Source organism: Mustela lutreola, chromosome 2, assembly GCF_030435805.1.
Source record: "Mustela lutreola isolate mMusLut2 chromosome 2, mMusLut2.pri, whole genome shotgun sequence".
In the NCBI taxonomy this organism is placed as follows: Eukaryota; Metazoa; Chordata; class Mammalia; order Carnivora; family Mustelidae; genus Mustela; species Mustela lutreola.
In genome coordinates this window covers 11,257,094-11,269,972 of record NC_081291.1, presented here as the reverse complement: position 1 = coordinate 11,269,972, position 12,879 = coordinate 11,257,094, and the positions used below count along the sequence as shown (strand labels likewise).

Genomic DNA, 12,879 nt, shown 5'->3' with positions numbered 1-12,879 from the left:
GAAGGACAAAGGGACCTAGCCAGGACCAATTTCTCAGTCTTAAACAGGAGAAAATGTTCACTCAAGACTGGTGCTGGGAGTTTAGATCTCTGAAAGGAAGAAGAAGGTATAGAAAAGATGTAAGGAAAACTGACATCTGACTTATCACTGGTAACAGTAGTAGTAGTAACTAGTAACAGAAATTCAACAGGAAAACTTTCCTTTCTGTCCACACTAGTGCCCCACAGGGAAATCATGGGCCTACAAGATGGAGGAACAAGAGGGAAATATGCCTAATGAGCAGACAAAAGCAGCTATAAATACCTTCTCAGCTGCAGTCCCACAGGGCAGAGAACATTAGAATTGACAAGACCGGGGCATTTCTTGTGCAGTCCTAAGTGTGGATGGGGTACTGGAGTTTGACCCATTCCTGCTCTCTTGTCTGGGGACAGAGCTTCATTCTCCATCATCTTCCAACCAGACAGGTATTTTAATTTCCATGTAGAGACATTCCTCTTAGAGACCCCATCTAGATGAATTTTACTGCCCAGTAGGGACTGCAGAAGAAGGTCTAGTGAGTAGATGTTTTAGCTGAGGTCACCTGAGGGCTAGTCCAGTACCGCCCAGCCCAGAGCTGAGAGTTTGCTGTGGTTGTTTTCTGGCTTGATTAAGAAATTTATGATTGATTCATTTGTGTATTTATGATGTTAAATAGAGAAGTGAATAGTACTCATAAATGCAAGGTTCTGTGCTAACCACTAAATCATAATAATGGAAAACCAGTTAAATGGGACATGGGAAGCATAAAATTAGAATATGGGACCAAGGATCTTTTCAATTAACCGGAGCCAAAAAGTCAAGTATTAGCTGTGGAGGGATATACAGTGAAGTAAGAACATGTCTTTTCAAGTTTAAGTCAGGGTGTAAGATTACATTTCCATACTGAGGAGTAAATCCAGACAAAAGAATTCTCCCAGACATATATATGCAAGAGCAGTACATGAAACATACATATCACAGTACCTCCTCTCACAAGCGTTCAAATGAAATTTTTTTACTTGTATCATATGAAAAATGGTTTGTCAATCAGCTTCCTTTACAATTACCTCATAACCTGTGAGCCCGAACATGGTCTGGTTTAGCTAGTCACTCACGTTTTCAATTGAAAATTGTCTATGGTGTTTGTATAGTGGGATCAGAGTAGTTTTATTCCTAGGTTTTTTTGGGTTTGATTTTTTTTTGGATGTTGTTGTTGTGTGTATGTGTGTGTGTGTGTGCACTTTCAAAAAAGAATTGTTGTTTATTCCACCAATTTTGCTATTTGCCATTTTGCTTTTTTTTTTTAATTTATTTTTAATTTTCAGCATAACAGTATTCACTATTTTTGCACCATACCCAGTGCTCCATGCAATCCGTGCCCTCTATAATACCCACCAACTGGTACCCCAACCTCCCACCCCCCGCCCCTTCAAAACCCTCAGATTGTTTTTCAAAGTCCATAGCCTCTCATGGTTCACCTCCCCTTCCAATCTCCCCCAACTCCCTTCTCCTCTCTAACTCCCCATGTCCTCCATGCTATTTGTTATGCTCCACAAATAAGTGAAACCATATGATAATTGACTCTCTCTGCTTTTTAAAGTATATGTAGATGTATTTGTGTAGAATGTGTGAGAGTGTATGTTTTGTGTGGTTAAGTCTGTGACTTGGTCATAATGTATCCCCTCCACTGCTTTTTCTAGTGTTTTTTTTTCTGAAAGAACTTGTCACCTTAATATTCTTCACTAGTGAATTCCTGTTTCCAAAATGGAAAGTCAATGTACTTCTGCATATTTATTGCTCACAAATCATCTTTTATACATATTTCCAATTATTGTTTATGTCTCTGTATGCAGAGACATCCTCTGGCCTTTAATTATTTGGTCTATTTCTAAAATAGAAATGCCATCACTTGGAAGGCTTTCTCTTTTACATTTGACCAAGAGCCACCTTCACCTTCCATAAGCACACTTGTCCCACATATATTTATATGAGATAAAACTAAAACTTTAGATACTGTTTCTTCCCACACTAAAATACATTTTTATATTCTTTTTTATTCTCAGGGTGCTTGGCTGACTCAGCTGGTTAAGCAACTGCCTTAAGCTCAGGTCATGATCTTGGGGTCCTGGGATGGAGTTCCACATTAGACTTCCTGCACAGCAGAGAGCCTGCTTCTCTTTCTTCCACTCTCCCTGCTGTGCTCTCTCTCCCTGTTTCTCTCTCTCTCTCTCAAACAAACAAACAAACAAATAAATAAATAAATAAAATCTTTAAAAAATTATTTTATTCTCAATGAGAATAAAATAAAATATTCTCAATGAGACCTAATTCCTGATTCATCCAATACAATTAAAAGAGCATCTTCTCTGTGCCTGAATTTTGGTTTCCTTTTGTTTTTACAGGAAAACATGTTTATTATATTGAAGATTGCCAAAATGAATCCCGTATCTAAAGATAAACAAATTCACTCTATAATTGCATATATAAGATACATAGACATGGATTTCTAAGAACTTTGTGTTATATCCTTGTATTTACGGTCTTAGACAATTTTCTTATTCATCCATGTTTATTTTGTGGAATTACTGCTCCTCTAGGTCATGTTTCAAGTTAGTTCTCTAAACTCTCCTCGAATTTGTTGAATGTGCTTGTACTGAAACTGCTCTCTTTAACCTGGTTTTATCTCTTCTGTCATTCTTTGTATTTCATAAGGTCTCATTTTCTTGAATTTGTTGCGATATAAGTACATATACAATCACTTACATAAAGAAAAAGATGGACAGTGCAGGTGAAGTTGTTACTTCTTTGGTCCTTATCTTAGAGTGATAGGCAAGAGTGCTGTGAGATAAATGTGAGTATAAGATAATGTCTTCAGGTATGTCACATGAGCAGATTTCAAGTAAGAGGATAGATTTGCACAGGGTGTCTAGGGTTCTATAGAGTATAGGCCTTTGCAAGTTGGACAAGGAACAGAACTGTGAGTAGCGGTGCTCAATGGACTTGTCAAGAAAGTGACTAAAACCCAAAGGCTAAGAATGACAAATAAACACAGAAGAATGTCACATAAGAAAAGTGATAAAAGGGCTCACTTCATTCTCTATTGGACGAAATAAAAACCAGTGGGTTAAAAAAATATGGAAAACGTATGAAGACATACAAATGGTATCAGACATATGAAAAAATATTCATCATCACTAGCCATCAGGGAAATTCAAATTAAAACCACATTGAGATGCCACCTTACACCAGTTAGAATGGCCAAAATTAGCAAGACAGGAAACAACATGTGTTGAAGAGGATGTGGAGAAAGGGGAACCCTCTTACACTGTTGGTGGGAATGCAAGTTGGTGCAGCCCCTTTGGAGAACAGTGTGGAGATTCCTCCATAAATTAAAAATAGATCTTCCCTATGACCCTGCAATTGCACTCCTGGGTATTTACCCCAAAAATACAGATGGAGTGAAAAGAAAGGCCATCTGTACCCTACTGTTTATAGCAGCAATGGCCACAGTTGCCAAACTGTGGAAGGAACCAAGATGCCCTTCAATGGACAAATGGATAAGGAAGATGTGGTCCATATACACTATGGAGTATTATGCCTCCATCAGAAAGGACCGAACCCAACTTTTGTAGCAACATGGACAGGACTGAAAGAGACTATGCTCAGTGAAATAAGTCAAGCAGAGAGAGTCAATTATCATATGGTTTCACTTATTTGTGGAGCATAACAAATAGTATGGAGGACAAGGGAAGATGGAGAGGAGAAGGCAGTTGAGGGAAATTAGAAGGGGAGGTGAACCATGAGAGACTATGAACTCTGAAAAACAGACTGAGGGTTTTGAAGGGGTGGAGGGTGGGATGTTGTGGGAACCAGGTGGTGGGTATTAGAGAGGGCACGGATTGCATGGAGCACTGGGTGTGGTGCAAAAACAATGAATACTGTTACGCTGAAAAAATAAATAAATTTAAAAAACATGGAAACGCACAGGAGAAAATAATTCTACTTTTTGTGGTCTGGTAATTAAAATTCCTAATTTTGTGCAGTGTAGATTTATTCTCTTCACTCATTTTTCTCTCTTGATATTCAATTTGTAAGGTGTTTCACCATAAAGATGTCATTACCTTTGTCTTTTGGGCAATTTATTTTTGCACTTTTATTAATTTTGCTGGGTACAATTGTGATCTAACTAGGATTGGATGCCACCAGCACCAAGAAAGCTTTCCTGCCTTACAGACTCTCAGGACAACTGAACTCATTAGGCCATTTTGCTCTTTATGCCCATCTCATGTCTCTCTCCCTCCATATATTTCTCCATCTTTCCTCTCTCTTTCTTTCTCCATTTATTGAACACAATTATTATACGTTCTTTACACACAGGTCAAAAGGTGTCCATTCCGAAATGGAGGCCCAAGATAATTTGACCATGGGAGTATAGAGACAAGAATTTCTGGGTACTATTTCTATGTTCCTTGAGGTAAAGTTTACATACATTTTGTGTATGATATGTATCCATTCATATCCTAAGCAGTGTGCTGGGGCAGGTGGTGGGTGTGGTGAAAATGGCATAGAATAATACACATCAGGAGGGGATGATATGCTGTGTTCTGTGTATGTGACAATGTGTGTGTGTGTTTGTGTGTGTGCATGAGTGTGTGTGTAGGGGGACCATGATGAATGAGAGCATTCCTCAGAGCAGGGATACACAGACTCCTCTATTACTAGGTTACCCCTATAATACACAGGCTGAACTCAATTAATAGGTGATATGAAGGCAGGATTTTCAGGACACTATTGTAGTTACTATTGTAACTGGATTCATAAAGTGCAAGAGGTACATACTGTGGATGAGGAAGTCCCTGTGTCTTGAACTTTAAGCAGCTATGAGGCCACATGGTTCTACAAAATTCTACAAAATTCACTGCCACCATCTCTCATCACTCTCATTTATGACCGACCCACTCAATACGCTGGCTTCCTCCTGAGCCTTGATTTTCTGACAGAAGCAGATCCTCAGTGCCTTTGAGATGACTGCTCCCTCTGCCAGGAAGACCTTCTGTATTCCACTTTCTCTTCTTTGAAGTGACTGTTCAAAATTACCTTCTTAGCCAGTCTTATCTGAACACCCACCATAACACCCCATTCACTGTCTCCTTTAACCTGCTTCTTTTTTTTTTTTCATAGCGTCTGTCCCCATCTCACGATTGTTTAGTCTTACACTTGCTTCCATCCTATCACCATCCTTGAATTATAGGGATTATTGCTTTTCAGCACAGTCTACTTAATGCCTAGGTATTTCTGAAGCATCGTCAACACTCTAGATTTCCTAAAATGTATGAGATAATTTCTTATTAAAACTGTATAATAACTGACCTATTGGGGAACAGAGGAAATCTTATGTTTGGATGGAAATTCCTAATCAGAGAGGAACTAGGGATCCTCTCAAGGGGCCCAGATCCATTCACAAAATATTGAAATTAATTTCATGATGGGAAAACATAAACTGTAGTTTTTCCACAATGTAAGCAATGCTCATTTCTGTGAAAATTAATTTTGTTATTTCCCCTAGAGTGGTAGTCACCTCCACCAATGGACCCAGGAAACAATACAGGAATGTCAAAATTTCTTCTTCTGGGATTATCAGAGGACCCAGAACTGCAGCCCCTCATATTCGGGCTTTTTCTCTCCATGTACCTGATCACTGTGTTTGGAAATCTGCTCCTCATCCTCGCTGTCAGCTCTGACTCCCACCTCCACACTCCCATGTACTTCTTCTTGGCCAACCTGTCCTTTGCAGACATCTGTTTCACCTCCACCACTGTCCCCAAGATGCTGATAAACATCCAGACACAGAACAAAGTGATCACATATGAAGGCTGCCTCATCCAGATGTATTTTTTCCTACTCTTTTCAGGATTAGATGTCTTTCTCCTGACTGTAATGGCTTATGACCGCTTTGTGGCCATCTGTCACCCCCTCCAGTACATGGTCATCATGAACCCCTGGCTCTGTGGACTGCTGGTTCTAGTGACTTGGGGCACAAGTTTCCTGCATTCCTTGTTAGAAACCTTAATGCTATTGCGGCTGTCCTTCTGTACAAAGGTGGAAATCCCGCACTTTTTCTGTGAACTCAATCAGATGATCCAACTTGCATGTTCTGACACCTTTCTTAATAATATGGTGATGTATTTTTCAGCTATGTTGCTGGGTGGTGCTCCCCTCACTGGGATCCTTTACTCTTATGCTAAGATAGTTTCCTCCATATGTGGGATCTCATCAGCTCAGGGCAAGTATAAAACATTTTCCACTTGTGCATCTCACCTCTCAGTTGTCTCCTTATTTTACTGTACAAGCCTAGGATTGTACTTTAGTTCTGCTGCTACCCAAAGCTCCCACTCAGGTGCAGTAGCCTCAGTGATGTACACTGTGGTCACACCTATGCTGAACCCCTTCATCTACAGCCTGAGGAACAAAGACATAAAGAAGGCTCTGATGAGATTCTTAGGGATTGCAGCTCTAAAAGGGTAAATAATCTTGGGGCTGAAGAAATTCCTTGATTGCAGTGTCCAAAACCTTTGAGTCAGAAGTTGTGACTTTTTATATCGAGGGTGCAAGTAGAGCTTGTTTCCTTAATTTATTTCCTAGAATTTGTTTGTTTTTGATTTTGATGTCTCATACAATATATGTAACTTATTTTGTTAAGCTTTGTGATATGTCTGATACTCAAGAAATTTTCTCTTTGTCATGTTCCTATGTATCAAATACATTTCTCAGCTTGGATATGAAGAATTGGACATTGTCACTTATTCAAAAGACTACACAAATGTGTTAGGAATAATTTCTTCTCAAATAAAATATAGCATAGTAATTATTTTTTCTTTTGATTGACTGAATAGTACTTCTATGGGAAAGCTGGTCTTAGGCACCACAGCTATTTTTGTAACAATCTGAGATCACAGGGTGGAGTTAAGATGGCAGAGAAATAGCAGGCTGAGACAACATCCGATAGCAGGAGATCAGCTAGATAGCTTATCAAACCATTCTGAACACCTACAAATCCAACAGGAGATCAAAGAGAAAAAGAACAGCAATTCTAGAAACAGAAATTCGACCACTTTCTGAAAGGTAGGACCGGTGGAGAAGTGAATCCAAAGTGACGGGAATATAGACCGTGGGGAGAGGGGCCAGCTTCTGGCAAGCAGCGGAGCAATGGATAACAAAATCAGAACATTTAAAAGTCTGTTCCACTGAGGGACATCACTCCAGAGGCTAAACCAGAGTGAAGCCCACATGGGGACAGCATGGTCTCAGATCCCTTGGGGTCACAGAAGCATCAGGGGTGTCTGAATGTCCCAGAGCTTGTAGTTATTAGAGCAGGGAAGCCAGCTACAGAGACAGAGCCAAGGAGTGATCTCTCAACTTGGGGTTACCTTATCATGATCCATGGCATAGGTCACTGCTCTGTGAGCTGGGACCCCACAAGACCCAGGGAGACTCCCCTAGAAGAGCTCTGGAATCTGCAGTGTTCAGAGACTCAAGGTGGGGCTGTGTGCCAGAGACAGAGATGCTTGGTCACAGGTTGGGTGATCTCAGAGTGCAGATGGAGGCCAGGGAAATGGGAGTGATTGAACACTTTTCTCTGAAGGCACACTGAAGAGTGGGGCCCCGAGCTCTCGGCTCCTCCAGCCCAGGTATTGGGAGGCCGCCATTTTCATTCCTGTCCTCCAGAACTCTACAGAAAGTGTTCAGGGAACAAAAGCTCCAGAAAGGGAACCTGAGCTGATTACTTAGCCTGGCCCCTGGTAAGGGTGGTGCAATTCCACCTGGGGTAAAGACACTTAAGAATCTGAAAAACAATCTGAGGGGTTTGAAGTGGTGGTGGTGGGAGGTTGGGGTACCAGGTGGTGGGTATTATAGAGGGCAGGGATTGCATGGAGCACTAGGTGTGGTGAAAAAGTAATGAATACTGCTGAAAAAAAAAAAAGAATCATTACAACAGGCCCCTCCCAAGTTCAATTACCAAGGAGAACAGTGGGTTTCCAGAGGAGAAAACAAAGCCTGGAATTCATGGCTTTTTTCCCGTGATTCCTTAGTCTTGCAAAGGTAACTAATTTTTTAATTTTATTTTTTCCTATGCTAATTTTTATAAACTTTTACCCTTTTCTCTTTTAAATTTTTAAACTAGTTTATCTTAATAATACCTTTCAAATAAAATCTTTTTTGAACCTTTATTATTATAGTCACATTTTATCCTTCATTGTATCTAACTTCTTTTTAAAATTTTTAAATTTCTTTTCAGCACAACAGTATTCATTGTTTTTGCACCACACACAGTGCTACATGCAATCCGTGCCCTCCCTAATACCCACCACCTGGTTCCCCCAACCTCCTACCCCCTGCCCCTTCAAAACCCTCAGATTGTTTTTCAGAGTTCCTAGTCTCTCATGGTTCACCTCCCCTTCCAATTTCCCTCAATTGCCTTCTCCTCTCCATCTCCCCTTGTCCTCCATGTTATTTGTTATGCTCCACAAATAAGTGAAACTATATGATAATTGGCTCTCTCTGCTTGACGTATATTTTTGTATACACATAGTTTTTTTTTTTCTAAAAAAATTTGGGATACAACTTCTTCTAATAGATAAAAATATACACTAAATCTAGCATAGGGCTTTGTTCTAGTCTCCAGCCTGAGCAAATTCTCTCCACTTTTTTTTTCTTTATTCTCCCAACCAATGTATCAATTCCTTTTTTAGAAATTAAAAAAATTATTTTTCATCTTTATAATCATATTCCATCCCTTTATTGTGTTTACCCTTATATATATATTTTTATTCTTTAAAATTTTGGGAGGTAGTTTCTTCTAAGAGACCAAAATACTCCCAATATTAAGTGGGTGAATTTGTTCTATTCATCAATCTAATATATATTTTTTTTCTTTATTTTTTTCTCTTTTAATATGTTTTTTCTTTTCTAAACTTCTTTTTATCCCCTTTCATCCCTTCATGATTTGGGGTCTCCTCTGATTTGTTTAAAGCACATTTTCCTGGGGTCTTTCCCACCCTTTCAGAATTGTCTTTGCTCTTTCATATATTCTTATCTGGATAAAATGACAAGGCGGAAAAACTCACCACAAAAAATGTACAAGAGGCAATACTGAAGGCTAGAGACCTAATCAATATGGACATTGGTAATATGTCAGGTCTAGAACTCAGAATGATGATTCTCAAGGTGCTAGCTGGGCTCGAAAAAGGCTTGGAAGATATTAGAGAAACCCTGTCTGGAGAAATAAAAGAACTAAAATCCAACCATGTTGCAATCAAAAAAGCTATTAATGGGACGCCTGGGTGGCTCAGTTGGTTGGGCAGCTGCCTTCGGCTCAGGTCATGATCCCAGCGTCCTGGGATCGAGTCCCACATCGGGCTCCTTGCTCCGCAGGGAGCCTGCTTCTCCCTCTGACTCTGCCTTCCACTCTGTCTGCCTGTGCTCGCTCTCACTCTCTCTCTCTTACAAATAAATAAATAAAATCTTAAAAAAAAAGCTATTAATGAGATGCAATAAAAAATCGAGGCTCTTGTTGCTAGGATAAATGAGGCAGAAGAGAGAATTAGTGATATAGAAGACCAAATGACAGAGAATAAATAAGCTGAGCAAAAGAGAGACAAACAACCACTGGACCACAAGGGGAGAATTCAAAAGATAAGTGATACCATAAGATGAAACATTAGAATAATTGGGACTCCAGAAGAAGAAGAAACAGAGAGGGGAGCAGAAGGGGAGCAGAAGGTATACTGAAGGGAATTATTATAGAGAATTTCCCTAATATGGCAAAGGGAACAAGCATCAAAATTCAGGAGGCACAGGGGTGCCTGGGTAGCTCAGTGGGTTAAAGCCTCTGCCTTTAGGTCATGATCCCAGGGTCCTGGGATCGAGTCCCACATTGGGCTCTCTGCTAGGCAGGGAGCCTGCTTCCCTTCCTCTCTCTCTGCCTACTTGTGATCTCTCTCTGTCTGTCAAATAATTATATAAAACCTTTAAAAAAATTCAGGAGGCACAGAGAAACCCCTCAAGATAAGAATAGGTCCACACACTGTCATCTAATAGTAAAATTTACAAATCTTAGCAACAAAGAGAAAATCCTGAAAGCAGTCCAGGACAAGAAGTCTGTAACATACAATGGTAAAAATATGAGACTGACAGCAGACTTATCTGCCAAGACCTGGCAGGCCAGAAAGAACAGGCATGATATATTCAGAGCACTAAATGAGAAAAATATGCAGCCAAGAATACTATATCCAGCTAGGTTTTCATTGAAAATAGGTGGAGAGATAAAAAGCTTCCAGGACAAACAAAAACTAAAACAATTGGTAAACACCAACCAGCTCTACAGGAAATATTAAAAGGGGTCCTCTAAGCAAAGAGAGCCTAAAGGTAGTAAAACAGAAAGGAACAGAAACAATATACAGTAACAGTCACTTTACAGGCAATACAATGGCACTAAATTCATATCTCTCAATAGTTAACCCTGAATGTAAATGGTCTAAACACAATCAAAAGGCACGGATATCAGAATGGATAAAAAAACAAAATGCATCTATATGTTGCCTGCAAGAAACTCATTTTAGACCCAAGACACCTCCAGTTTTAAAGTGAGGGGGTGGAAAACAACTTACCATGCTAATAATGGACATCAAAAGAAAGCTGGGCTTTCTTTATATCAGATCAATTATATTTTATTGTAAAGACTATAATAAGAGATGATTAAGGACACTATATACTACACAAAGGGTCTGTGCAACAAGAAGATCTAACAATTTTAAATATCTATGTCCCTAATGTGGGAGCAGCCAATGACATAAACAAATTAATAACAAAATCAAAGAAACACATCAACAATAATACAATATAGTAGGGGACTTTAATACTCCCCTCACTGAAATGGACTGATTATCCAAGTAAAATATCAACAAGGAAATAAAGGCCTTAAAGGACACACTGGACCAGAGAGACATCACAAATATATTCGGAATATTCCATCCCAAAGCAACAGAATACAAATTCTTCTCTAGTGCACATGGAATATTGTCCAGAATAGATCATATCTTGGGTCATAAATCAGGTCTAAATCGGTATCAAAGGATTGGGATCATTCCCTGCATATTTTCAGACCACAGTGCTCTGAAGATAGGAAATTTGGAAAGAATCAAAATACATGGAAACTAAAGAGAATCCTTTTAAAGAATGAATGGGTCAACTAGGAAATTAAAGAAGAGTTTAAAAATTTATGGAAACAAATGATAATGGAAACATAATGTTTCAAAATCTTCGGGGCACAGCAAAGGCATTACTTAGAGGAAAATATATAGCAGTACAAACCTTTATCATGAAACAAGAAAGGTTTCAATTACACAACCTAATCCTGCACTTACAGGAGCTGGAGAAAGAACAACAAAGAAATTAATGAAATAAAAACCAAAGAAAAAAAAACAATAGAACAACTCAACGAAACTAGGAGTTGGTTCTTTGAAAGATTTTATAAGATTGATGATCTCCTGGCCATACTTATCAAAAATAAAAGAGGAAGGACGCAAATAAATAAAATCATGAATGAAAGAGGAGAGATCACAACCAACACCAAAGAAATACAACAATTATAAGAACATATTATGAGCAACTCTTTGCCAGAAAATTTGACAATCTGGAAGAACTGGATGCATTCCTAGAGACATATAAATTACCACAACAGAATGAGGAAGAAATAGAAAACCTGAATAAATCCATAACCAGTAAAGAGATTGAAGCAGTCTAAAAATCTCCTATCAGTGATGATGAACATTTTTTTATGTGTCTGATAGCCATTTGTATGTCTTCATTGGAGAAGCCGTCAGGGAGATGCAAATTAAAACCACATTGAGATACCACCTTACACCAGATAGAATGGCCAAAATTAGCAAGACTGAAAATAACATGTGTTGGAGAGGATGTGGAGAAAGGGGAACCCTCTTACACTGTTGGTGGGAATGCAAGTTGGTACAGCCTCTTTGGAAAACAGTGTGGAGATTCCCCCAGAAATTAAAAATAGATCTTCCCTATGACCCTGCAATTGCGCTCTTGGGTATTTACCCCAAAGATACAGATGTAGTGAAAAGAAGGGCCATCTGTACCCCAATGTTTATAGCAGCATTGGCCACGGTCGCCAAACTGTGGAAAGAACCAAGATGCCCTTCAATGGAAGAATGGATAAGGAAGATGTGGTCCATACACTCTATGGAGTATTATGCCTCCATCAGAAAGGATGAATACCCAACTTTTGTAGCAACATGGACAAGACTGAAAGAGATTATGCTGAGTGAAATCAGTCAAGCAGAGAGGTCAATTATCATATGGTTTTACTTATTTGTGGAGCATATCAAATAGCATGGAGGACAAGGGAAGATGGAGAGGAGAAGGCAGTTGAGGGAAATTGGAAGGGGAGGTGAACCATGAGAGCCTATGGACTCTGAAAAACAACCCGAGTGTTTTGAAGGGGCAGGGGGTGGGAGGTTGGGAGAACCAGGTTGTGGTATTGGAGAGGACATGGGTTGCATGAAGCACTGGGTGTGGTGCAATAACAATTAATACTGTTATGCTGAAAATAAATAAATGTTAATTAATTAAAAAAAGAAAATCTCCCAACAAAGCCCAGGGACAAATGGCTTCCCAGGGGAATTCTACCAAACACTTAAAGAAGAATTAATTTCTATTCTCCTGAAGCTGTTCCACAAAATAGAAATGGAAGGAAAACTTCCAAACTCATTTAATGAGGCAGCATCATCTTGACCCAAAAGCCAGACAAGGATCCCATCAAAAAAGAGAATTACAGTCTTG

General features: G+C 39.3%; 1 protein-coding gene across 1 annotated transcript; it reads left to right on the top strand.

Annotated features, from left to right (window-relative positions):
* Positions 1-5,703: 5,703 nt before the first annotated feature.
* LOC131823119 (olfactory receptor-like protein OLF4) lies at positions 5,704-6,543 on the top strand. Its single transcript, XM_059159094.1, has 2 exons — positions 5,704-6,058; positions 6,344-6,543. The coding sequence occupies exons 1-2, from the start codon at positions 5,704-5,706 to the stop codon at positions 6,541-6,543; spliced, it is 555 nt and encodes a 184-aa protein (XP_059015077.1).
* The last annotated feature ends 6,336 nt before the right edge of the window (positions 6,544-12,879 follow it).